At 54.9% G+C, this 27,093-nt stretch overlaps 1 protein-coding gene across 6 annotated transcripts in view; it reads right to left on the reverse strand.

The window, feature by feature from the left end:
- Positions 1 to 11,727: 11,727 nt before the first annotated feature.
- Positions 11,728 to 27,093, reverse strand: part of SLC8A1 (solute carrier family 8 member A1) — a 119,040-nt gene continuing 103,674 nt past the window's right edge. For 3 of the 6 annotated variants that reach the window (XM_058419780.1, XM_040058155.2, XM_058419779.1), the window contains exons 3-11: positions 24,244 to 24,350; positions 21,691 to 21,711; positions 20,949 to 20,966; positions 20,822 to 20,836; positions 20,184 to 20,252; positions 19,248 to 19,378; positions 18,524 to 18,623; positions 14,359 to 14,634; positions 11,728 to 12,383 (exon numbers count right to left, since the gene is read on the reverse strand). In XM_058419780.1, coding sequence (XP_058275763.1) covers positions 12,007 to 12,383; positions 14,359 to 14,634; positions 18,524 to 18,623; positions 19,248 to 19,378; positions 20,184 to 20,252; positions 20,822 to 20,836; positions 20,949 to 20,966; positions 21,691 to 21,711; positions 24,244 to 24,350 — 1,114 coding nt within the window. In that variant the 3' untranslated portion in view covers positions 11,728 to 12,006. Of the gene's footprint in view, positions 12,384 to 14,358; positions 14,635 to 18,523; positions 18,624 to 19,247; positions 19,379 to 20,183; positions 20,253 to 20,821; positions 20,837 to 20,948; positions 20,967 to 21,690; positions 21,712 to 23,811; positions 23,916 to 24,243; positions 24,351 to 27,093 lie in introns of all 6 variants that reach the window. The other 3 variants (XM_058419781.1, XM_058419783.1, XM_058419782.1) reach the window with 3 other exon arrangements.

Consider the following 27,093-nt stretch of genomic DNA (forward strand, 5'->3'; position numbering starts at 1 on the left):
TCGCGGGCGGGACCGCGCCCCGCAGACCCCGCCCACCCCGCCGTTACCTGCGCTGAGTTGCGCCGGTCTCGACGGCCACGGGTGACACCGCCCTGGGTGACACCGCCGTGGGTGACACTGCCGTGGGTGACACTCCTGGGGTGACACCGCCGTGGGTGACACTGCCGTGGGTGACACTGCCGTGGGTGACACTCCTGGGGTGACACTGCCCTGGGTGACACTCCTGGGGTGACACCGCCCTGTGTGGCACTCCTGGGGTGACGCTGAGAGCCCCCCGAGGGGCTGAAGCGGAAATTGTTCTTTGTACCGCACGCCCGCCCCTAGCAGAGCTGTTTCCCCCGGTGCTGCGGGGCGTTGGCGGGGTGCCGCACCGCGCTGCCTCTCCCCGCGCTACCCCAGCCCTTCCCAGCGCATTTCCCCCTTCTGCCAGCCTGCAAACCCCAAGCGTGCCGAAACCAAAGGGAGAAAAAGGAAAAAAAAAAAAAAAAAAGATGGGTACGTTTGTGGGTGGGATGGGATTTTTTTTTTTTTTTTTTAGCACTCGGAACCCTGGACAGAGATTCAATAGCTCAGGAGCACAGCTTGTCCTGCTCCAGTATTATTTTATTATTATTATTATTATTTTCTTCTGGTCATGTATTTCTTACAGACACCTCCGCTGCTTGTGCACCGACCGCGTCTGGCTGCCGGGAGCGCTCCAACCACCCCAACCACTGCCTTAATTAGGGCTTTAATTAGGGCTCTGGAAATGCCCAGAAACGCTCCAGTGGTCTGCCAGCCGCAGATGGGTTTTCTGGGGGGGGTCTGCTCCCCAAAATGAGCCGCGCTGCCGCTGCCAGATGTGTCTGCAGGGACCCCCACCCCTCCCCGGAGCGCTGTCGCTGCTGGGGACTGTCACATCTGGCTCGTCATTAATCGGGGATAATGGCACATCCGAGCCGTCCCGAGTGCCAATTGTCCCTGCTGAAAATCCGTTGTTTGCCTCTTGCCGAGGGATGGGAATGTGGCTGAGCCTTGATTGAAAATTTCCGGGGAAACGGACTGTTCTTTACTACTTTGCCAGATTTTTAAAAAAAAAGAAAAAAAAAGAAAGAAAAGAAAAAACCCCCAGAGCCTCGTGCGTAAAAATAGACCAAGTGAATGAAGAATTTACAAACATCTATATTTTGTGTTAGGAATTGTGTTAAAATTAGGAAAACAGCTGAAGACACTGATTTATACAACTGTGACTATTTCAGGCAATGAAGGTTTACACATCACAGTTTAACAAGGTAAAAGATCTCCCACAAAATACATAGATGACAGACAACTCATCTGATTTTGACATAACACAGCATCAAGTACACATGTAATGTGATGAACAGTGCCAGGTCATTCCCCAGTTAGGTAACATACAACCTCTTTGAATAAGGCAATTCAAATATAACTCTTAATTCAAATCACAACATACCCAGGCAGCATGCAGGGAAAAGTCATTTATTTCGTATATTGAAATGACACAACTTGCAACGTGTTTCCATTTTATGTAGTTAGAGCAACAGGATATAAACCATTCAAATAATATATATATATATATATTTATATATATCTCAAGTCAACAGTTGTCTTTACTGGAATAAAGATTATCTGTTTTTTGTTTTTTCTTTTTTGGTAAAAATAAAACTATTTGAAATTCGCTAATTAACAAAATGCACAGTGATCAGAAACCCAATTCTTCTCACCATTGCCTTCCCCGGCTGGCTCGCGTTTCCCCGCGCAACCCCGGATTCGGGGCGATCCTTGCGCAGGGGAACAAGAGATTCCCTGGCGGGCGGTTCCCAGGGCTGCAGTGTGCCACCCACGCCCCACGGACACCCACCACACCCTATGGCTTGGAAACGGCTTCTCCCACCTCCCTTCCCAACGGAGCACTCAACACACGTGCCTGACCTCGGGGAGAGTCAAAAAGCTGAGTCGCTCGTGGAAACACATTCGCTGGAACAGGGCTTTTATTCCTTTTTTTTTTTTTTTTTTTTTTTAAACTAATTAATTCCTCCAGACCTTTATGACCAAAACATCTAAGAAACCGTGAATCTGCTCAGAACAGGGGGGGGAAAAAAATAAAATCTGAACTAAAAAAAATCTCTTTGAAGTGGTGGAGCCTAAGGGCCGCGGCTGAGGGTTTATTTCCACCGCAGCAGACCTGGGGATCACAGAAGGTAATGAAGGCTTTCCCTAGCATTGAAAAGTTCTTTCAAAAGGGAAAAATGAAGAAGGGAAAGGTTTTTCTCTACAATAATTAAAAAAAAGAAGTAAATTAGTAATTTCTAAAAGACTAATCCAGGCGGCTTCTCCGTGGTGAAAGGCTGTAATTCCCCCTGCAGGGATGGATCCTCTTGCTAAATGATCGTGTCCCCTGCTGGCTGGGTGTCCCCTGCCCTGTCCCCACGTGAGGAAGGGCACAGGTCTGGATGCCAGCAGGATTCCCTGCGCCTCCCTGGGCTGGAAGGAACGACTGAAGCCCCACAGTGCTCTGGGCAAGGATTCCCCTGTGTGCCACAGGGCCCAGTAAGGGCTAATAAATAAATCATGCCCATAAATAATGGAGGGGCTAAGACTGGATGCAAGGGGATCCAAATGGCCCGAGCCTGGGGATGGGATTCTCAGGAGATCTCTCTCCTTTGGGTAAGCTACGTGGTTTTCCTGCTGGACAGCTGTCCCAGGCTTCAAACCCCATCTGTCAGCCAGAGGAACTACGGGAGAAACCGGATTTTCAGAGTGGTTGTTACTGGATCCTGCTCATCGCCTTTGCAAAGTTGTCTCGTGCCTCCCTACTACTCTTGCAAAAAAAAAAAACAAAAAAAACCCAGGAAAAATCATTGGAGTATTTCTTTGCCCTTAAAGACACACACAAAAAAAAAAAAAAAAAAAAAGAAGAAAATCTTCAAAAGATACGGGGAGAAAGGTCCTTTCACAACGACATTCAGAGCAAAAAGAGAGAAACGACATCTGACAGATCGTTAGAGAGCTATCTTTGGCAGAATATTTCAAATAAATTATTTTTACAAATATTTTCTGCAGTCATATATTTATTTCGAATAGTTCACTTTCCGCTACAGGGTTCACTACTCTCTAGTGATAGGAAAAACACCACAGATATAAAAATATATGAGCTCAGCACAACTTTTAGGCTACCACGACCGCGTCCAATGATTTCAAAAGTTGCAGATCGATAACCACGGAGAATACGAAACAGGTTGTTTTTTTGTTTTCTGACAGCGCGCGTCGGGCTGGAAGCTCACGGCTGCTGTCAAGCGCACCGGCGAGGGCCGGGCGTGGGAAGGAGCTGCAGGAGCCCCACGCTCGGAGCCGCTCTCGGCATTCCCACGGGGAATCGCCCCTCTCGGAGCCCTAAGGCTTGGGGATGCGGTGCCGGGTGGCGGCCGAGGGCCGGGGAGCGGGGGGTGACACCGGGAGCGCCGGCAGCTCCGGCGGGGATGGAGCCCCCCGGCTCCCAGAGCCGCCCCCTTTCCCCTCCCCGTGGGGAAAAGCACCCAGGGAGCCGCCGGCTTCGCCCCTGCCAGGTGCTGCCCCGGCTCGGCGGCTCTGCTGGCACACCCCGGGCTCGGGCCGTGCCTGGTCCCCGTGTGCCCCTGCCGCCGAGCCCGGCGAGCGTTTCGATTTACAGCTTTCTGCTTTGTTTATACAGCATGTACAGAATATACAGCGTCGGACAGTCATCTCCCAGCGGAGCGGGCGCGTCTCCCGGGATGGCCTCTTTTATCAACAAATATATATATATATATATAAATCGACAGTAATAAAAGAGTCGTACCAACAAGTATTATGGCTTTTCGAAGAAGTGTAGCTGCACCGTGCCCTCGGGGTCGGTGAGGAACCGTGACGGAGACAGAGAGGCTGGGGGGGCTCCAGCTGCCGAGCCCGGGAGTGACCCTCGGGTGGCCCCAGGACAGCGGGGCAGTGCCAGCTCCCGGCGCCAGGCAGAGGGAAGGTGGAGCTGAGTTTCTCACACCATGCTCGCCCTGGCTTCTGTCTCCAGGCAAAGCAGTTCTCCTGCAGTTCTCCAGCTTCGGAATGATTTGGCTCTGCCTGCCCTGTCCCTGGCCGGGGACCAGGGGGCTGGTGGGGCTGTCAGAGATCTCCCTGTCCCTCCCTCTCTCTCTGTGTCAAGCTTTGCAGAAGGTGTCTGTCTGCCCTAGAGTGCCTGGTGGATGAGGGGACAAACACACACACACACACACACACGGGGTGATGGGTGACAGGATGACCGTGGCAGGTGGCTTTGGGTGCGTCAGGAAGGGTGGTGGCAGCCTCGTCCCCTGCTGCTGCCCCGTGCTGCTCCGGGGGCCACGGGGAGCTCCCCTCGGGCAGGGGCACGTTGGTGGCTCCCAGAGATTGGTGGCTGTCAGGGGAGAGCAGGAAAGCGGGAGCCATTCTCTCTGGAGCGCACCCAAAATTCCAGAGGCCAAGCTGCCTGGGCAGCGCTGTCCCCAGCCGCCACCCTGGCGTGGGGTGCCCGTGAGGAGACACCGCACGCCCGCTGCCTGCCTCCCCTCGTGGGCTGCATCCAGCCCCCAGTGCCCCCATCACTCCTGAGGCCCAGCGAGCCGCCCGGAGCTCTTTCCCTCCTGCATCCTGCTGCTCCTGGCTGTGGGCAGTGCCCAGCGACCCTGGGGCAGGCTGTGCAGGCAGCTCCCAGCGTCCCTGCGCTCCTGCAAGGGACAGAGGGAGGAGCTGCTGGCATGGGGTCCGTCTCTGCCAAGAAGGATGCCTTTCTTTCGGAGATGGTTGCTCTGGAAGGAGGAGCGGCTGCTCAAGCGCGCGGAAGCGACTTCTGAGAACCGGAGCGGTCACTCAAGCATCGAGATAATTGGGCCACTTCATTACAGAGGAAAATAAGTGCCGGATCTAAATTACCCCTGGTGCAGGGTTGGTTTTTTTCACTAATTTCCCATCTCGTTTATCTCTCCTTTGAAATATTACGGCCGCTCCTTGCAGGCCTCTCTGGCTGATGCTCGGGGAGCGAGCCTGCAGGATGCTGAGCTGCGAGCAGCCCGTCCCTCACCGCAGCGAGCACCACGGGGAACCTGCTGCCTTTGAGGCGGGTGAGCTTTCCCAAGGGCTGCCTGGCTGCTTTTTGCTGGGAATATCCTGCTGGCTTTTATGTGGGGTGGGAGGCAGAGCGTGGCGCGTCCACTCCGCGTCCTCTTCTGGCTCGGCGAGCGGTGCCGTTGACACGTGGGGAGCGCCAGGAGTGCCACAGACCTCTCGGGACAGCCTGGAGACAGCAGCAGGGGTGAGGATGCCCATCACTGCCGGGTGGCCTTCAGGAAGTCCACGGTTTGGATTTTGCCGCCTCATGCCAGGTCTTCTTGGCGCGCAGAGCCCGGAGACAAAGGGCCGCGTCTTACAGAGCCCTGCGTAGTGTGGGTTTGGCCAGCGTGGCTGTGTGCCTTCCAGCAGGAGCTAGGGATCGTAGGATTCGCCACCTCCTGCCCTTCATCCACAAATAAAACTGCTGGATTGCTGTGCAAAGTCCCCAGCAGGTATTCTGGAGAGCTGAACCGCGTGCAGAGCCGTGCCTCCTAATGCTTAATGCATTACGGAAAAAAGAAGCAGGACAAGAATTGACAGGGGGAAAAAATAAATAAAATAAATAAATAACGAAACCATTTTCTTCCTTGCTAGCACAGTGCCTGTTAGTGCAAGAGGTATTACTGCCACCTCTTGCTCTCTGGAGCTGCAGAGAGCAGCCTTGTGTTTCCTGATTAAGAGCAAGACGAGCAGGGCTCCCGCAGGGCTCCCTGCATGGGCACACTTCTCTCAAGAGCTCGCAAGGTGAAGGAGGCAAGAGAGTGGAGGCACAAACAGGCACGAGTTCCTTCTCATTTGAACAGGGGGAGCTCAGCCCTGAACAGGGGAGAGGCAGCTCATCACAGCTCCCACTGCAAGGAGAGGCCAGGGCAGGGCTCAGGGCCGGAGCTGAAGGCAAGGGAGGCATCTCAGCTTGACACGGAACAAGGAGAAATCCACGTGGGCACCTCCCTACGAAGCTGCTGCTTTGCAAAACCTTTCATGGACGTTCCCAAAGCACCTCCAGGACCCAGCCTCGCCCGTGCCAGCGCAGCAGTTTCACAGGGACGGAGAAATTCTGCGTGTTCCTAAGTGTCTCTGCAGAGAAGCTCCATCTGCCAGAGTCTCCCACTCCTGTGAGCGAGGGCCCTGCCAGGGGCCGTGGGCTGGGGGTGGCAGTGCCCCTGGACGTGGCAATTGCCATCAGGAAGGCAGAGCAAGGCTGTGCTCCATGCAGGCCTCATCCTCCCCTCTGGAAAGAGACTCCTCTGGGCTGCAAGTAAAGGAGGAGAAATAAAGCCCACCTCAACACAGAGGTCGGGGGGCGCAGGGAGAGAGCCCTGTGGCAACCTCCCGCTTGCTGCAAGGGTTTAGGAGCTCCAGCTGTGGATAAGCATCCCAAGCCATTGCAACTTGCTCTACTTAAACTGCTCATCTCAAGCAAGGGCAGGAAAGCCTCCAACCCCCAGCTAAAGGAAATTCATTTGTTTTGGATGCAGAGAGGCACGTTTGGATGGGGGGGGGTGGAGTTAGGGCATCGGTGGGACTCGATAACGGTGGAAATTCAGCAAAAAAAAAAAAAATCTTCCACGGGCTAACGGGTGAAGGACGGCGGCACAATTGAAACTGTGCCTGTGGCTGTGCCTGGGTGATGAGCAGGAGGGGTTTGTGTGGGATCTTGGGGCCTGGGGATGGCTCAGAATGTGGGGCACCCCAGCATCAGGTGGGGTCACTGGTGGTGGGTCACTGATGGTCCTTCCCGCTGCCACCCAAACTGGGAGGGGCAGAAAGCTCTCCTGGTGCTGCACAACAGGCCAAGGGCTGTTTGGAACCACAGAGATAAAAATTCCGTCTGGGGCTGGTGCCCCTGGGCAGCCAGAGGAGCTGGAGGCTGTGCTGTGTCAGTGCATGCCCCAGGGCAGGGGGCATGCTGTGGCAGTGCTTGAACAAGGTTACCACGCCTGGCTGGCACCCCTTGGCCCTTGGCCCTTGCCCATCCCCTCCCATGCTGGCATCCCACTGGCACACCCAGCCCTGCAGTGCTCCACAGCACCTGCTTTGGGAGCAGGGGTGCCCCAGTGCCCTCTCCCACGCTTTTAGTGAGGGCAGCCCCAAGCTGGCATTCCCTTTGGGAACGGGGAAGGAGCCGAGGGAGGGTGCAGAGCCTGCAGGAGAGGGCGGTGAACCACCCTGGGGGTCCCAGGGGCTCGACTGGCTGCTCTCGAGGTGCTGCAGAGGGAGAGCAAGACCCTGTGGAGACTCCTCGGATGCTCTCAGGGGCATCCCACAGGCAGAAAATCCTGCTGGCTCCTGCCTATCTTTGTGATAACAGCTCCTGCTTGGCCAGGCGGGCCCCTGTCCCTGTGTGAGGGGTGCTGCTGGCCGGCAAGAGGCTCTTGGCACCTCCAGCTCCAACAGCAGAAAAGCTCAAGTCCTTAAAAGGTGAGGAATCTCACTGTATTTATTGTCCCTCGGTGCTTTTTGCAGGAATACGGATGCTGTACAAGCCTCTGGATGCTTTCCTGTGCAAGCCAATTTTTTTTTTAACAAGACAAGCAGGCTTCTCCTCCACGGCTGTGCTGAGCACGTGTGTAGGTGTCAGTAGTTGGTCACTGCGAGCTCAGAGAGGCCAGAGAGGCTCCTGGTGCTCTGCAAACACGTTTCTCCGGGTGGGCTTGGGTGCCAAAGCCTGGAGAAAACAATGCAAGGCTTTGTCCTGGAATGACACCAGCCAGCATTAAGTTTTCCATCACTTTCTGGCTATGCTCAGCTCTGTCCCTCCAGGAATGCAGCTGAACCTCCTCCTGAGTTATGGACGCGGCCACCAGCGCCGAGGACTCTTGCCCGAGAATTTAAAAATAGCATTAACAATAACGCAGGGGCTCTGGTTCCCCGGTGCCTGCCCACTGCAGGAATTGTGCAGGGAGTTCTCAGCCAGGCTCACGCCTCCCTGTGCCCTCTGTCCTTGCAGGGAGCAGGGATGAGGAGGCACAAACGAGCCTGGCATGGGGTGACACAGGGCCAGGAGCCTGGTTTGGCTGGAGATGAGGGGGTTCACACCTCGAGTCTGAGCATTCCTGTGCTGTCCTGGCTCAGTTTGGGTGGGCTCAGCCTGGTTTGGCTGGAGATGAGGGGTTCACACCTCGGGATTGAGCAGTTCCTGCGCTGTCCTGGCTCAGTTTGGGTGGGCTCAGCCTGGTTTGACTGGAGATGAGGGGTTCACACCTCGGGATTGAGCAGTTCCTGCGCTGTCCTGGCTCAGTTTGGGTGGGCTCAGCCTGGTTTGACTGGAGATGAGGGGTTCACACCTCGGGATTGAGCAGTTCCTGCGCTGCCCTGGCTCATTTTGGGTGGGCTCAGCCATGAGGCACTGCAGGTCTGTGGCTCTCTCCCTTTTATTTTTCGTGCCTTTTCCCAGTGTTCAGGTTGGGACCGAGCCCTGAAGAGCTGGCAGGATGGTTTGTCACCGATGGTGGGGGCTGTCTCAAGTGTGCTCCTGCGGCTTGTCCCCACGTGCTTGGCGGTGGCCCGTGGAGTTCTTTGGGTGTCTGTCTCTGGATGTCCTTCGGGCACGCGCCGCTTCCTTTTCCATGGGAAGGTGGGGCAATGAGAGGGGCTGAGAGCAAACGGGGCAGGCAGAGGGATGGAGGCCAAGGGTTCAAACTGCTGCCTCTGGCAACATCCATGAACCTTTATCAGAGATGCTCCATGCTCTCCCGTGCAGGCCAGGACGAGGAAGAGACGGGAGGGTTCCGGCGTGAGACGGGGGATCCACGGAGCCGAGCTGTGACAAGGGATGTGCAGAAGAGTGATCTACTGCCCGCCAACCTGAGCGGCTGCACAAGTCCCATTTGACTCGTTAATTACTTTCATCCCGGAGGAGCAGACGATGAGGGGAGAGCACCAAACATCACCTCGCAGCAGACGCAGTCCCTGGGGCAGAGGGGCTGCTCTGCTCTCACAGTCCCTGCCTGGGAAGAGCGCAGGGAGTGGCTGGCCGTGCTCTCTGCTGGGCAGCGTTGAAGGCAGCGCTCGCCTGGGGCCCATCTCCAGGGCTGGTGTTTGAGCTCAGCCCCCAGAGCAGGACCTCCAAAACATCACAGGGAGGGTTTATCCGGGGACGGCTCGACGGATTCGGGATGAAACACGGGGAGGAGCAACGTCCCCGGGCACGGGGTGACTTTTCCTCCCCAGTGCTGGCGGAGCTGTGTCGAGGCACGCGGGTCGGAAACGGCCCACGGCACCTGGGCGGGGGCGGGCACCTCTGGAGAGCATCCCAGCCTCGTGGGGTGCCTCAGACCTGCCCTGGCACCCACGGACCCTGCCCTGCCAGTGCATCTCCTGCACCCTCCCTCACAGTTACCGCGTGGCTTCGCCCAGCACAGGCCACCGTGAGGCTGCAGCGAGAGCAGGAGCAGTTCTACGGAGGAAAGAGCAGCTCGGAACCTTGGGGGCACACCCACGGCTCTCCCCACGCCCAGGGCGAGCCAGCGCTGGCCAGGGACGCGGCACAGGAGCAGCTCCTGGCCCCGGGCAGGGTGGGCTGCCCTGCAGCTTTGTCCCTGGGTGGTTTCCTGCATCCCCCTGGGAGCGGAGCGGGCTGAGAGCCCCGGCAGTACCGCAGCACACACCGAGCCTGAGGCACCACGGAGATGGAGAGGGAGGGAGGGCATGAGATGGGGCAGGGGCGGCGGCACCAAGGCACCGCTGCCCCTGCCAAGGCAAACCAATGAGTCAAGGAGGGATGGGTACAAAAATGGGGGGAACAGCTGGAGGGGAGAGAAGGGTTTTCCATAGAGAATATGCAGGAGCAGTACTGGATCCGTCAGGAATCATTACAAACTTTATTTCTCTGTGCATTGTGTACCATTGATAAGGATCATCACAATTAGTGGACTCACTGCCTATAGTGGTGGGCAATACACACAAAAGGAAAAAAAAAAATGAAGCCAAACAGATGGAAATGAAATTGTTGTACATAAAGGCAATCACAATCCTGAACGACCTGCACCTGTGTTTGATTTTCCCCCCAAAAACGATGGGAAACAAAAAAGAAAAACCCCAAAACAAATCAGAAGTGAAAAAAGGCTCACAAAGAAGAAAAAAAAAAACAACCAACAACCCGCAACTTCATATTCCTAGAGAAAACCTTACAGCAGGTGATTTAAAATTTCCACAGATAGTTCAAGATGAGTACAAATACCCCCAGCCAGCTGGTAATGGTACAAGCATCAGACATGGGTTTCAGCTGGGTGGGAAGAGCTCACCATGGACGTGCAGGCTGGGGGTTTGCCCGAGTGGAATGTCAGGAAGCCTGGCCAAAGGGCATCGGGTCAGAAGACATCTCTCAACAGCAGCGCCCTGGGGAGCTCCACACCCACATTCCCTGGCTCGACTCTCTCCCCCATCAGGGGGGTGATGCTGAGTTACACCTCCCTGTCTCGCCCTGCCCAGTGATTTTGGATTTGGAGAGCGCCAAACACCGCCTTTTCCTGGGGGGAATCCTTCCTGGTTACGCTCAGCGGAGCGGGAGATCTCGGCCGGCCCTTCAGCCCTTACCTTGGATTATTCTGCCTCCAAATGGCTGTGGGAAAGGACCAGCTCCGGGGGCTGGTCCTGATGGCTTAACACTCAGAAACAGGGGCTGTCACCACACCTCTGGGGATACAGGGAACTGCGGGGGGCCAAGGGCTTTGGGGCAGCCACCGACTCGGAAGGCAGAAGCATGTGAGGTGCTGGGGGCCAGCCACGCTTGTTCCCCTCAAGCTGCTCACCCCGCTCCCTGGGACCCGGTGTAAAACCTCCCGCGGGCAGAGGAGGCCTTCGGCACGGCACGGGACCCCTTCCACACAGCCGGAGTCTCTGGGGCGTGGGCTCTCCTCCCCTGAAAACCTACAACTGCACGGCTGTTATTGCTTCTCGTGGAGCCGTGCCACGAGCACGAAGTGGGGACAGCTTCCCACCCTCTCGGCCCCCGCTGAGAGGAAACAAACAAACAAAAAAAACGAGCAAAAACCTACGGCAGAAAAAAAAAACCCCCCGAACCGACTGAAAATAAATAAAACCCAGTGAAAAGAAAACGCTCGCAATCTGCAATGCTCAACCCACACGGTTGGGAAAGACTACCGCTATAGGATGCTATATACAGATAGATTTCGTTTCATTCATGCAAATGTTACAAGTACCACGACAGCATGCCCGAGGAGGCGGAGGAGCGGGAGGAAGGCTCCCGCCGCTCCGCGCGGCCTCGGCTCGGGACACCGGACACGGGGAGAGGCGAGGGGCACGCGGGTGGGGAAATGCCAGTTGTACACACGCCAAAAGGAAACGGAAAAAGAAAAAAAAAACAAAAAACCAACCCCAAATCAATGACGAAAACGGTTTGTGTTCTAGCCTTAGAAAGCTCCCAGTTTCCCCTTGTCTTCAGTTCGGTCTCTCGCTCCTCTCCAGCAGGGCCGGAGGGCCCGTTCCCGAGTGGCGAAGGCAGCCGGACGGCGGCGGGACGTCGGAACCCTTGCTTCCCTCTCCTTCCCCTTCGCCCGCCGCTCTGTCTCCCAGCAGCTGCTCCGGCCTCCCTCGGGCCGGCGCGCCCCGGTCGCCTCCGCGTCCGTCCTCCGCGTGCGGGGGCCGGCGGCGGGAAGGGGCTCGGTGGCCGCCGGCCGCTCCCGCCGGCCGAGTTGCAGAAAGGGCCCTGCCCCCGGCTCCGGGCTGGGGCCGCTGCCTGGGGAGGGGTCCCGCCGGCTTTGGGGTCCCGCCTAGTTCAAAGGATGCTCCAAAGCCGCTTTCCGTCGGCAGGTGTGTGAACACGGCAAAAATCTCTTTTCGTTCTTTCTCTGTCCATTATGCACAGCTTTATATCTATATCTATACCTATATATCGCTCTATATAGATATATATAGATATACACATATTTACTATCTCCGATTGTCCCTTTAGAAGCCCTTTATGTGGCAGTAGGCTTCCAGAGATGAGAAGAATATGTACAAGAGCCAGAGGAGGATAAACAGTGAGGACGTGAGCAGCTTGGAAGTCCGCGGCCCGCCCAGCTCACCTCCGATCTCGGGTCTCCGCCGGTAGAGCAGCACTCCCACGCTGATAAAAGCAAAAATGGTGAAGAGTGTGACGGAGAAGGCCAGCGTGCCGGGGGAGACTTGGAAGGCCTGTCCGTGCGCCGCGTGGTAGATGGCCGCGATGGACCAGGCCACCCCAATGCCCAGGAAAACGTTCACGGCGTTGCTCCCGGTGACGTTCCCGATGGACGCGTCCGCGTACTGGTCCTGCGTCGCCGCCACTTTGCTGGCGAACGTGTCTGCGAAGGGGAGAGGGGGAGAAACCCTCAGGAAACAGCCGGGGAAGGAAAACGACGGCTAAGGGGGTGGGGTGCAGTCCCTTCCAATGGGAATTCCAAGGAGTCAGGGGGACACCTGGTTCCTGTGCACCATCGGGGTCTGGAAATGCGCAGGGGGGGGGAAATCTCAGGGGTCAGAAATACAGGGCTTCCCCCGGTACGGCTTCTAGCACCTTCTGCCACACTGAAGTCCAGGGCCTGGTGCAGGCCCTGACACTTTGGTGAACCAGGTCGTCCTTGGGAAGAACAACCTTCCCTTGGGAAGTAAAAACACGAGGGTGGGTGGGTGCATGCTCGCCCAGGTGCTCTGCCAGCTTTAGTAGCAGTGATAAAACTCGGCTGGCCATTTAAATGGAAAACCTTGTGTCAGGCAGACCCAGCACGACGCTGCTCTGCACCACAGGGAAGCGCTGATTTTACATCCAAACCCGCTCTGGATCTGCAGGGGGAAGGAGGAGCAGGAGGGATTCAGCCCCTGGGTTTCTTCAGGTGAGCACTCTCAGCTAACAATGAGAAGATGAATCTGCACTCCCAGATCACCTCGGGTACAGGCAGCCCAGTGTGGCTCAGCAAATGGAAACAACGAGGTCATATTCCACGTTCTTTAATTCTACAGGGTTTCCTTTGCAGGTGAGATGGCAAAGTGCAGCCTGGCACAAAGACCCAGTTCCATGGAACAGGAGGGGATGGGCACAGCCAGAGGGCCCATTTGCAGCAAAGAAATCTGCTTTATTTTTTTAAAAAATGCACCTGATGGCTAAGGGAAGGAAAAGGCCTTGATCCCGTGGCTGTGGGACAGTGCTGGTGCCACCACGGCTCTGCAGCTGCCACTGGGGGAGAAGGGGTGAGTGCAGAAACAACCACCTGCCCTTCTGCAAGCTGGAGCAGCGCTTTCAATGCAGGGAAGGTCCCTGCCAGCGCTGGTCCCTCTGCACTCTCCTCTGGCGCCTGCCCATCTCCTGGAAAGCAGGCGTGGAGGAGTTCAGCCAGCACCCAGCCAACTGATACCCCATGGATCCCCAAAAAAGAACTTCTTAAACGCCACCTTATGCCAGCAAAAGCATGAGGGAAGATTTTCACTGTGAAGAAGCCCCGCAAACCTTCTGCCTGAAGCCTCTGCTGCCAAAGGTCTAAAAAAAATCCTCCTTCTTCTGTTCCTTGCCCCAGTTCTGCTCCTTCTTTCGGTTCTGCTGCTCCCTCTCTTTGCCTTTGGCAGCATTAGGACAACTTCAGGATCTTTGAGCACCTGGGAGCTGATAACTCCCAGGAAGTTTGAAGGTGGTGAGGGAAGGTGTTACTGGTGCAAGGGATGGCTGGGGTGGGTCAGAGCCCCTTGTCCAGAAATCAGGCTCTGCCTGCCCAGCACAGCCCGTGGGAGAAGGTGAGCGAAAGGCACAGGCTGTCTCCCACCAGCTGGGAATCCCCAGAGCTTCTCAAGCTGCATTTCAAACAGCTCCCCCAGCTCAGCAGCCTCACCTCGATCCACCTGGACCTGGTCTCACACAAAGGTGTCCCTGCTGGAAAGTGTGCCCTGAGTATGGGCTCACACTTAATTCACCCAGGAGCAAGGTTACACTTAATTCACCCAAGAGCAAGGTTAAAGCGGCAGATGTTTAAAAAGCAGCACTGCCAACGCAGGCAGCATTTCAACCGAAACCCAATTCCGACTCTGAAAGTGGGTATCACGGAGGCTGCCCACAAAAATAGACACTTCACAGCCTTTGCAGTGGGATGCTCCTTGAAATAATTCCCACAGGGCTGACTCCACATCCTGCTTCGATCCTTCCAGCCCATCTGAGACTGGAAACCGATTTCCACATCTATCTCAAAGCTGTGCTGCAGAGCACAGCTGTCCCCAAAGCCCAAGCCCGCCCCAAAAGCCCAGCCTGGGTGGGGCTGGACCTTCCCCACAAACCAACCCCGTGGCCGTGCTTACCTGGCACCGACGTCCCCAGGGCCACGAACACGACGGCGGTGACCGAGTCCTTCAGGCCGATGGTGCAGCCAAAGTGGGATGCCAGGTCGCCAATGAAAGCTGTCAGGAGGCCGATCATGAGGATGGAGACAACGAAGCAGGCCCAGCCATTCCAGTAGTCTGTCGGGGGCACGAAGGCGAAAAGGACCTTCCAGAAGACGGTCAGAAAGTGCATCACGTAGTCGAAGCAGGAGGGCAGCTTCTCCTCCCCACATTCGTCGTCATCGTCGTCTTCCCCTGGAGGAAAACCAGCGGTGCCTGGTTAGATCTGCTCGTCCTGGGGGAGGTTGGGCAAAGCTCCAGCGCAAAACCGCAGCCCCCAAAACGTTGTGTCTCGTGATTTGGGCTCTGGAAAGCCTCCAGTTCCGAGTTTCTTGTTTTCTGAGCAATGGTCAGGGCGGCTCGATGGCCTTTCCTTGCCCCTTTCCACAGAGACACCCCAGAGGCAATGGTTTGGAAAAACAACCTGCACTTCAGGAAATGCAGAGCCTCGTGCCAGCACCTCCGCACGAGTTTAAGCACCAGATGCTTCCTGGGACTCAGCCCCTGCCCCAGAGCCCTTCCCCCAGCAGATGTGGGAAATAGCCAACCTCGTGCTGGCTGGAGCTGACCTGGGCAGGAAAACCCGCCGAGAGCAACTCCTGCCTCGTGGAGACTCCCACAGGGAAGCCCCTTTTGAACTGCTCTGAGCTGCTTTCTATAAATGCCTGCAATTTCCTCCAGCTCTCTGCAAAGGCAGCTGGCTCTGATGGTTGCTGAGTCGCTTCACCTTACCTTTGCTGCAAACCGGGATAAAGTAATGGATTTTTCCCTGCCCTAAAGCCTCCCTGCTCAATCCCTGCTGCCTGTCCTTCCCTGCTGCATTTCCCTGCCCCTTCACATGCTTCCCATTAACCTCTGGTTGCCCGTTCCTTGATGCCTGGTCTCTCCTAGGTCAGTGGGAACTCCCTTCCCTGCTCCAAGCATTGGCACCTCACCTGCATCCAGCCTACAGGGAGTCCCCCGGGTGTGGGGCTGACCCCACCAGGGAGCCCAGTGGGGCTGGCGAGCCCTTGCCCGAGTCCTGCAGCTCCGAGGAGCTGTCTGGAGAGCCTGCCGCCCAGCATGTGCCCCGGGCAGGCTGCCTGCCCAAGGTGGGGCTTCCCCAGCCTGGCACAGTGCACGGCATCACTGCGGTGGCACAGTCAAAAACTCCTCCTGCTCGCGCTGGAACCACTCCCAGGCTCGAAGGGGAGGCGACACTTGTCCAGCAAAGTCAGTGGGAGCTTTCCTGCTGCCCTTAAGAAACGAGGATGAGTCTCTAAGGCACGAACTCTCGGGATTCCAAGGCCGCTGTGAGCCGTGTTAAAGACATCCCTCGCATTTTCTCTGGTGATTTTCCACATCTTTGATGCTTTTTTCTTTTTTCCCTCCCACCAAAGGATCTCCCTGCATGGCTGTTGGAAGAAGCTCCTTAGCAATGGGAAGATAGATGCGAGCTTTGGAGCTTCAAGAAACAGTAGCTAACCAGCGTTATCGTTTTGGCAGATATCAGCACCTATTCCTGTGCACTGTTGTGAAGGTAAGGAACAGTGCTCCAGCCTAGCCTGTGTTTTTCCTCAGGGTGCTAATGGCAGGATGCACCACGCCGTGCCCGTGCTGTAATTCTGTAATTCTGCGATTCTGCGATTCTGCAGCAGGTATTTGAGTCCTCTGCCAGGCTGGGGGTGCCATCAGGGCTGCTGTGCACCTAAATCTTTACAGAGCTGATGAAACAGACTGAAAAATGAACGTGAGTGCCACTGTGGTAACCCCCAGGCAGATCTGTCCGTGGTTTTGCTAAGCAGCCATGATGTCTCTCTCTTGAAGAGCTGGCCAGATCTTGTGGAAGTGACTGAAAACACAGAGTGGTGCTGGATGGTGACGCAGGGGTGCACAGAAACAGGCCTGCAAGGCCCAGAATGTTTTTTGCTGTGAAAAAAGCTTCACATCTTTTGGGTGTGGGCTAAAGGAGCTGAGTGACAGGCTCTGGACAGCCCAGGATGGCACAGCCTGGTCTGCACCTGCACTGCCCTTCCACAGACCTCAGCTTCTGCTGCCACAGCCCCCTGCAAACACTGCCCTGGCTTGATCATTGGGTGGGAAATGGGGGGTTAAAGTCTCTTTTCTCAGCTGGGATGTTACATTTTGAAGCGGTGACCTTTCACTTGGTATCCAGGGTGAGCTGTGGGGGAAAAACTCAAACCCAACGTCCAATGTTTAAGGCATTTTAACTTATCTGGCACAAGGCTTGAGGAGCTAAAGCCAGGGTACCCCCAGAGTTCAGAGACAAACTACTGATCCACAGCTGCAAGGGACAGCTCGTGTCCACCAAAATAAATCCCATTTATTAAATGCTTGTTAATCACCTGTTAACTCTGACCATGGCTGTATATTAGAGACAGGGGGGCAACGGGGTTTCCACATAACTGCAGTCTTTACATGCCTCACAGGGATGGGAGCCGACCATCAGAGGCTGTCCTTGCTCTAACATGGGATGCAATTACATAATTGGTTCTGGCATAGATTAGTTTGGCCATATTAGCTACAAAACCTGCAGCAAGGATTGTCTTGCATGATGAGTTCATGCTGAATCCATAATAATGGGAGGCTCTTGCCTGGAGGCTGCGAGGAGAGCTGTGGGATCACAGTCTGAGGAGAAAGCTGCTGCACAGCGTCCTGCCCTTGCTTTCCAGAGGCGGAGGGTAAATGGTACTGCCATCATTTTTAATTACCTGGTGCTGGGCAGAGGTTACCGCGTGCGGCAGAGCTAGAGGTAGAAGCTGAGTGCTCCCCCATGCATTTCAGTGCACAGTGAGCCAAATGAGAGGTAATTGCCTTCTCCAGGGATTTCATTTAAGCTGGGTGATTTTGCCCGAATGCGTGTGCACACACGGTCCAGCCAGTAAATAATAGTGTTTCCAGCTGTTAAAACAACATCTGGAGGAGACTTTCTCTCTTTCTTTCTTTCTTTCTTTCTTTCTTTCTTTCTTTCTTTCTTTCTTTCTTTCTTTCTTTCTTTCTTTCTTTCTTTCTTTCTTTCTTTCTTTCTTTCTTTCTTTCTTTCTTTCTTTCTTTCTTTCTTTCTTTCTTTCTGCTCTTTCTTCTTTCTTTCTTTCTTTCTTTCTTTCACATATATGGGAACAATAATATGGGCATAATATAATATATAATATATAATATATAATATATAAGATATAAGATATAAGATATAAGATATAAGATATAAGATATAAGATATAAGATATAAGATATAACGTAATATGTAATATGTAATATGAATATATAATATACTATAGTATATAGTATATGGTATATGGTATATGGTATATGGTATATAGTATATAGTATATAGTATATAGTATATATTAGATAATATGTAATATGTGACATGTAACATGTAATATATAATTATGATCAATGATAAATAATAATATAATAACATAATAACATAATAATATGATAATAATATAATATATACTGGTAGACATGGCACTGGCACCTGCGAGAGCAGTACAACAGGGCGTTTGATGGAAAGACAATTCTCCAAGGCAGGGAAGATGAGATCACAGAGGATCTGCCTCAACCACAGCTAAGATGCTCTGCTGCAGCTACTGGGCTGCTGAGCCACGATCCTCCAGCCACAGCTGGCTGGGGCAGCAGGAGTTCCAGAAAGCAGGGCGGATTTTGGCTCGCAGTCAGGGCTCGCACCCTCGCTACGGCGTTGTCCTCGCCGCAGAGGTACGGGGAGAACCAGGGAGCACTGTCGCTTCACACCAGCGTCACTTCTGCCACCCTGAGCTTCCACGCTGTGCTCGCCTCGCAGCTCTCTCCCACTGAACTGACTTCTCCCCTCCGCCGTCTGCTGCCAGCCAAGGTGTTGCTCCGCCTGGAGCTGCAGACGCGCTTCCCGCGGAAGCTTTCCTACACATGAGACAAGGTGCCCTCACAAAAGGCTTTCATCGGCTGCCTTATTTTATGCAGGCGCCGTAAATAACCCGGCCACCTGCTTTGCCTCCTGCTGCTCCGCTACAGCCTGCGCTGCCGACAGAGCCAAGCTGAGAGCGAGGGCGACCGTAATTCACCCGCAGCCGCGGCCCAAACTCACCGGCGCTGACAGTAATGGCCTCAATAAACTGCTCCCTCCAGCTGTTTGTGCCAACCACCAGGGCCAGGTTCGTCTTCTTAATGAGCTTGTCCACCGTGTTCTGCGGATGGAGGCGCAGAGGATTAGGGGCTGGAGGTGCCGGGCTAAAACCCAGCAGCGCCAGCGCTCGCGGCCGCGTGTTTACGGAACGAGCGCGGCAGATTTTAAGCTCGAGAGCGTCCGCAGCGAGCCCAAGCGTGAGCACTCGCAATTCCCCTCGCTGCTGCTAGAAAAGACCTTTGGAAACCCGCCCATGGATGGGAGTCTGGACCCTCTCAGAGCCACTGTAAGGGTGGCCTGCTGTATTTTTACACTACAGAAAAGTGGAAAAGAGAAAGCGAGGGCCGGTTTTCGGCTCTTGGCCCGGCACATGCACCCGCGGCAGCTGGGCTGCACAACCACTGCTTGCGTTTGGGGTTATTTGCGCTGGGAGTGCTGGGCTTGGGGCTCGCCCAGGGCTGCCCAGGGGTGGGACCAGCCTGTAGAACTCCCTGTGAGAACAGGGCAATGTTTTAAAGCAGCCTGCAGCATCTGGGATCCCAGCTGCTGTCCTGCGAGCGATTCCATGCCCGGCCTCGCTTTGCTCCAGTACCATCAGCACGTGCCTCCCAGCGCCGTGCAAACCCCAAAGGAGGGTCCCCAGCCAGCGGGGAGGAAGAACAGGGATGCAGGATGTGAACAGTACCTTGAACTCATAGGATTCCTCGATGATGATCTCGAGTTTGGTGTGCTCCCCCAGGACCGGGCGCCCCATCTCTGCGATCCGACGCTCCTCCTCCTCCTTGCTGGTCAGTGGCTGCTTTTCTTCGTTCTCCTCTGCAAAGCAAAGAGCCCCTGGGTGAACCAGGCCCAGCTGGTCACTCTGGATCCGGCTTCCTGGCAGAGGGGGAGGTCAGGAGGCCTCCAGGTGGGAGCGTGAGCGACAGAACAGCGGAGAAGGAGCAGCAGACAGGACAGATTTATGAAATGCTACCGAGAGGTCTGCAACTTTTCCAAAAATATGCAACCTCGGGAGGAGCCCCGCTCATCCTGGGGCTGGGGAACAGCTTATTGCTTGGAAATTGCTGCCTCTCCCACGGGGGTGCTGGGAAGGGGAAAGGTCAGCACAAAGGCTGCTCCATTCCCCAGCACTCCAGGCATGCACTGAGGCGTGGTCAGGGCAATTCCACCAGCCTGTTACAACGGGAGAGCACGGCCAGCAGCCCCAGGGCTGGGACACACATGGGATCTTGGCTCTGCCTCCTCCTAAGCAGGGCTTTGCCTCGGAGAGGGGCTGGCAGCCAGTGCCCGCTGTGATGGCGAGGCTGGAGGGAACGGCACAGATGTAAGAAGCCATCCACAGGCCAGTGCCCGGCTCCAAACCCTCAAAGAGGAGGCAGCAGAGGGACCACGAGATCAGGGAAGCAGGTCTGCAGCTCCACTGGCACCTCCGGGGCGCGGGGGCTGCGGGCAGCACGCCCTTTGTCACTGCCCCTTGTGCAGACCCCACTGCAGCCCCTCCCAGCCCACCCGAGGGACGGGCAGAGGAACACGGGGGCCAGAAAGGACCGGGGTTAATCCGCCAGAAGGCAAACACCCCGGTCAGCCCCCTGAGACTGACACGGAGCCACACCACAGGTACCTTGGATGGAGACCACGGTGCAAGGGAGAGGATGATCTCTAGCCTGGACCTTCCTGAAGACAGGTTTGCCTATCAAAGTGACCAGCAGGAGATCAGCAGCGGGACGCACGCACCGTCCGAGCTGTCCCCGTGCAGTTAGTAAACTCCACTCTCATGTCACACGGGGTTAGTGCCGCTCCCTGGCTGGTGCCTTGGCTGCTCAGGTGGCGCTGAGCTGGCAAAAGCCCTTCTCCTCCTGCAGGCCAAGGGGACCCACCTTGGAGCCAGAGCCTTCTAAACCTGAGCTATGTTTCCGGGGCTCCTGCAATGTGTGGGACCCAGGAGCTTCTCGTCCTGTGCTGTTCAGCTGAAGGAGGGAGGCTTGGCTGGCTCACGACAGAAGGTCCAGCCCTGCTGCTGGAAGGGCAGGGGCTGCACATCTGGAGCGGCCGTGGGCTCCTGCACCTCCCGCAGCGCCCGGGAACCCGCCTCGGGCACGGGAAGCGAGGGGACAACTGGATCCAATGGAGAAGGGCACCCTGCTGCAAGGCACGGGGTGGGGTGGCAGGTCACCCTGCCCGAGGTGGGGTTAAAGGTGTGTGGCAGGCAGAGCACTCTGTGAGGGTGTTAACGGGACCGGCTCGGCGCCTGCTGCTTACCATTCCAGAGTTTCCCTCCAGGACAGAACAAAAAGCAAAGAGGAAACCAAGAGGAAAGAGCGGGGTGAGCACATGGCCATTAAGAGAAAGGAAAACAGGGGGACAGGGGAAGAGTAGAAATCCATACCTGTGATGGTGAAGCCACCTAGATGAAATCAAAAACGAGAAAGAGAGAGAGAGAGAGAATAAATGAGGATTAGCATTTGCACATCAACACAGACACGGTGGTCCTTCCCTGCCCCGCTGTGGACATGGGGCCCCAGGGATGGTGTGGGGACACCTGAGCACAGGCTTTTCAACCCACGTCTGCAAGCTGCCACCCCTTGGTGTCCAAGATGTGCTGTGGAAGGGGTAAAGTCTGCCCTGGGGCTGTGGGGGCTTTGGGGAACGAGGGTGGCTTCACTTCCCTCCCTATCCACAGCAAGGAAATTCAAAGGCTGCTTCGGCTCTAAGTCTCCCCAAGACAGGAGGCAAAGTTTGTACCGCCTCTTGGAAAAGGATTGGCCAACTTTCCTGTGCAGCCACAAGCATCCCTAAGTCACCAGGAAATGCTGTTTCTGCCAGGCCAGTTTAGAGGTGATGGGTTAATTTGTGTGGCACGGGTTTGTGTGTCGGGGTGCTGGCAGGTTTACTCTGGCTGTAACAGCACCGCCCTCCCAAAAATGCTCCTTGCACCACCTCTTAATATTGGGGATTTTGGGGCTCTACTCTAAGGAAAGATGGGGTGTGAGGGACCTGAGCTCACTTGAACAGCGCTGACCACCCTAAAGGAGAATGCTGTGAGCAAAGAAAAACATCAAGCGAAATCGGTTGCCTTCCAAAAATACGCAAACCAGAAAAATGGAAAGGAAAAATGAATGCGCGCTTACCAAGCTCATTCAACAACAGGGCTGTGAAGGAGACAGAGACAAACACAGAAGAAGAAAAGTAAATGAATAATGAAATCAAAAGGGATATCCACAGAAAGACACCAGATCCCAGGGCAGAGATTTCAGATCTGTAAAGCTGCAGGATATCGTTAGTGTTAAGAGAAAGACACCGAACAGAAATGTTTCATGGGATCGTGGACTTAAAATAAAAACCATTGCAGGTATGGGGTGGACATGGCATTAAAAGACACACTCAAAAAAATTCATTTTTTTTTCCCCTTTGAATTGTATGTGCAAGGTCTTCCATTGGCCTCGGAGGCAGTTCTGCCCTGGGGGGGGGACACAAGATGTCCCATGTGCAGCAGCTTCTGGCTTTGGCCTCCTCCAGCTGCCTGGCGGGGAGCAAGGGCTCCGGCGGCAGCTGCACTTTTGGCACCGACAGTGAGGGGAGAGAAGTCTGTGGCAAGGCTTGGCTCAAGGGTCTTGTTGCTCCACATTTTAGATCTCCAAAACGAAAGAAAAAGCCTCTCCCTTAGTGCCCTTGGCGGATCTTGGGCCCCACCACAGCCCAGGGGTGACGTTTCTGAGACGCCCTCGCCCCTCTGAGCGCGCTGCTCCTCCTCCTGCCTCGCTGCTTCTTGTACCAAAACAAGTACCAAAAAGTACAAAGAAACATGTTTTAAAAAAAAAAAACCAAAAAACAAAAAAACACCACAAAAAATTGCATGGCCAAAGCAGCAAATAGCTGGCTTAAACTCCTTTAAAGTTTTGTCTTGTCTTCCACCTAGCGAGCTGGCAAGCCTGAGCTTCTTTCAGGTTTCCCCGGTTATCTTTGTGACCAGGAAGGTGAGAATATTTTTCCTTTTCCTTTTATTTTTATACAAAAATCCCCTCTGGGATCTCCAGAGCTGAGGAGCACAGTTTTTTAAACCTTGGCTCTGGAAAGCTCCTGCTGGACTTGCAAGGCTGAGCCCACACTGGCCCCCGTGGGCAAGGATGGAGCTGCCGAGCTGAGCCCTCCACGTGTAACTTTATCCTGGCGGCTCTGCCCGTGCTCCACAGACGCCACCAGCACCATTTAATGACACAGACCCCACCTGCAGCGCCTGAGTCATGCCAGTGTCTGATTTTTCAGCCCAGCTTTTGCTAGGCAGGGAAGCCGACGGAGGGGACGATGCGGTGGCCTGAGCGCCTGAAGAGGAGCGTGGCACGTCCCCACGCAGTGTGATTTGATCAGATCCCCGGTCTGGTCAAATAAATATTACAGCCTAATGCCCGCTGGAGGGAGGGCTGCTGTCCCAGAAACTGGAAAGCAGCTCCAAGGCAGACAGCCCAAACCTTCGGCAAAGGCTTTAATAATGGTCCGTCTCCTAAGGAGCTCTAAAACCGCTTCTTGCTCAGCCACCAGCAGCGTGCAGAACCGGCCGCTGCCATTAATCCTCACTTAATTTTCTAGCAGGAAAAAAACAAAAAAAGGCACGGGAAAATAGGTGAGCTCTGCCTTTTTGGGAAGTTTGGCGTTCGGTTTAGAAAGGCGGTGAGAGAGGAAATTGTTTTTATTATTCCTGTGAGAAGCTATTATCCAACGCAGAGCCATGAAACTTCATTTGAGCGTAACCTGATTTACCTAAACCCATCGCATCTCACGGCATCACCTACTCGGGCCGTGATTTTTGTCTATTTTCGGATCCCCAGTGCCAGTACAAAAAAAAAGGCTGAAATTCCTGCTCCGGCCACGCGCTTTATTTCGAGATCAAGCTGCTTTATCTCCTGATAAAAATGACGCAGCTCTGCCCTTTTTGCTTGTCGAGGCTGGGTGTTCTCTTTGATTAAGGCGCAGCGGGGCGGCATTCCCAAAACGTCTCTGGGGGCTGGGGACGCTCCTGCCCCGGGGCGCTCCGGCTCGGTGCCAGGAGCGCTCCTCGCTCCCTGAGCGGGATGGAGTCCTCTCCAAACGAAAGAGGGAAGAAAACAGAGCAAAAAGGTGCAGCGGCCAAGCTTCAGAGGAGGGAGGGCGAACCGGCCAGGAGCCAGAGCGCGAGGAGAAAGGAGTGTGAGAGTAGGGAGACACAGAGAAAAGCGGCAGCGTCTCGAGAGCCGGTCTGGTTTTTACTCTCACACCTTTCACTCCTCGTCGTAGCCACACGGGATCCCCAAGCACAAGGAAGAAACTGCACTCTTTCTCATACTCCTCACGGTCAAGTACCCTAAGGGTAATGAATTTCCTGTGGGAACACAAGACAAAGGCAAACACATGATTGGCGTCGCACGCGCATGCAGGTCACGTCGGCCCGTGGTGACGGAGACGGTGGGCCGGGGGAAAGGGGCTGCACATCCCCCCTGGGGCCGACGGGGAAGGGCAGGAGCATCCTCGCCACCCGGCCTCGGTGCTCCGGGGGAAAAGGCCGAGCTCGGGGCAGGGAGAGGAGCAGCCCTTGCTCCTGCCCTTCTCCATAGGCGGCGGGGATGTGAGCTCGGTGTTGCAGGTGCCAGACATGAGTGAGCCAGACAGGGACACGCAGGCTGGGCTGGGCCCCGGAGCACATCCCCCACCTTTCTTCTCACTCATCTCCACCAGCCGGGGCTCCCCGATCTCTAGGTAGAAGGTCTTGTTTTTCTCATACTCCTCATCATCTATCACCTTGATTGATATCGTTTTGCTGGAACAGAGAAGAAGAAATAGAGATTCAAGAGTAAGGGGGGAAAAGGGAGGAGGAGGAGGAGGAGGAGGAACAGGAGAAGGAGAAGAAGGTAGAGGAGGAGGGTGGGAAGAGCAGGAAAAGGGGGCTGTGGAGAGAAAACAGGGGCTCTGGTGGCACAGCCTGGAGGGACAGCGCAGTCAAAAGGAAAGGGCAGGAGCCAAGGGGCCAAGCTTTCCTCAGGACGGACGCGGAGCACAGAGCACCAGCAGCCTGCAGCTGCCATCCTCCCTGGCACGGGCACGACACAGCCCGGGCCAACCTCCCCCAGAGGTGTCCTGGCAAGGCGTGCCCCTTCCCAAAAACCTGCCCCTGACAGCCCCCTGGCAGCTCGCACATGTAGGGGCACGAGCACCGGGAACCAGCACAGCCCCAGCCCCTGGAAGCAGGATGCACCGCTCATGCTTGGGCATGGGGGAGGCTCTGTCTGCCCAGGCTCAGCAGGTTCAGGAGCAGCATCACCACCAGCTGCTCTGCTCGGGCTCTGGAGGCTCTCACTGACAAGCTTGAAAGGAGCTGGAGTTGGGGCTTTTCCTGTGAAGGGAATGCAAAGGAGAAATGGCCTTTCTGGTTAGGGCAGGCACGTGGAAGGCTTCACTGATGGTGAGATTTTCCCCCTTAAATTTTACTTTACAAGGCAACACATCCTTTCCCAAGCCTTCGAGGTTTACTCCTCTCCCACTGGAGAGCTGAGCAGCAATTCCCTCCCACACGGACCCAGGGGCTGCTGAATTTGCCCCTGGAACACCGTCAGGACAGGTCCAAAGGCAGAGTCACCGCTCAGAGCACAGCCACAAGCACACGCCACAGAAGCCAAAAACCTCACGGGAGGCTGCGGCCACCAGGAGAGAGATTTGCTTCTTGAGCCACCCAATAAGGTAAAAATTGCTCTTCCAGGGGGGGATAAAAAAAAAAAAAGCACAGAAGTTTTTCCAGCTCTTTTCAGGGACTCACAGGAACACCCAGCTGAAAGCTGCTGACCAAAGCTGGGATACAAACATGGGGTGGTGGGCCCGTGCTACTGTGGTCCTTCCTACAGTGCAAAGTCACTGCAAAGACGCCATAAATACACATTATATGGGCTTTTCACAAGCATTAAAACAAATATATGTGTAATGTTAAAATAGCTTTGTTGTATGGATATAGTTTTTATTTCTGCAATCAACAATATTGAGCATAGTGATAATAGTTAATATAGTATACTTGAACTGTGTGCTTAGCTAAATAACATTCAGTAAATATAATAAAGACCCCACTGCTGACAAGGCAACTATCAAACACCTGCCATCTGTAAAAGGTATAGACCAAAGCCCAAACTAAAAGTAATTAAAAAAACCAAAACCACAGCCAAAACCCACACATGCTCTAAAAAAATGAACCCAAAGAGTAGCAAAACGGTTCCTAAAACATATAAAAATTAGTTTGAAGAAAAAGTATAAATATGCATGATAGTCTACTGATGTGCAACAGGCGAATACAATAGAAAAAGATTTTAAAAACTATTTCCAAAAATAGTAAGCGTGCTCTTGGCTAAATGCCAAGCACACAGCCATGTTAACGATATCTGTCTTCTGTTATAGAGATATATATATATATATTTATTTATTAAACTTTTTAAGTTTTACCAAAAAAAAAAAAAAAAAAGCGCCTTGTTTTCCCCAAAAGACAAGATGAGCAGAAATCCAGCAGCCTCTGCTCCTCGCTGGAGGCTCTGCTCACTGCCATGGCACGGCTGTGGGGACAGGACCTGCTCTGGTCCCTCGTCTTGATCCGCTCAAGAAACAAGAAGGAGCAACAGCACAGCACAAAAAGCCAAGGCAGTGCTTGTAGTGCTGGGTTTGCTTTCCCCCCACACCCCCCTGACAGCCCTGCCCTCCCGTGGGTGCTTTCACCCCAACCAGCTTTCCCCCTGCTCCCTCCCTGCCCAAGCCTGACCGCTCTGACTCTCGAGGAAACGCTCCCCGAGCCACGCCTGGCTCCTCGGCGTTTTCCACGAGCACCCAGCGGCAGCCGAAACGGCCCCAAGGCTGCTCCAAGAGAGGATGGAGGAGCTTCTGCTGCCCCAAGAGAGGACAGAGGAGGTTCTGCTGCTCCGAGAGATGATGGAGGAGGTTCTGCTGCCCCAAGAGAGGACAGAGGAGGTTCTGCTGCTCCGAGAGATGATGGAGGAGGTTCTGCTGCCCCAAGAGAGGATGGAGGAGGTTCTGCTGCTCCAAGAGAGGATGGAGGAGGTTCTGCTGCCCCAAGAGAGGATGGAGGAGGTTCTGCTGCTCCAAGAGAGGATGGAGGAGGTTCTGCTGCTCCAAGAGAGGATGGAGGAGGTTCTGCTGCTCCAAGAGAGGATGGAGGAGGTTCTGCTGCTCCAAGAGAGGATGGAGGAGGTTCTGCTGCTCCAAGAGAGGATGGAGGAGGTTCTGCTGCTCCAAGAGAGGACAGAGGAGGTTCTGCTGCTCCAAGAGAAGAAGGAGGAGGTTCTGCTGCTCCAAGAGAGAATGGAGGAGCTTCTGCTGCCCCAAGAGATGATGGAGGAGCTTCTGCTGCTCCAAGAGAGGACAGAGGAGCTTCTGCTGCTCCAAGAGAGAATGGAGGAGGTTCTGCTGCTCCAAGAGAGGATGGAGGAGCTTCTGCTGCCCCAAGAGAGAATGGAGGAGGTTCTGCTGCCCCAAGAGACAATGGAGGAGCTTCTGCTGCCCCAAGAGACGAT

The sequence above is a fragment of the Hirundo rustica genome, chromosome 3 (genome assembly GCF_015227805.2).
Source record: "Hirundo rustica isolate bHirRus1 chromosome 3, bHirRus1.pri.v3, whole genome shotgun sequence".
NCBI classification, from domain to species: Eukaryota; Metazoa; Chordata; class Aves; order Passeriformes; family Hirundinidae; genus Hirundo; species Hirundo rustica.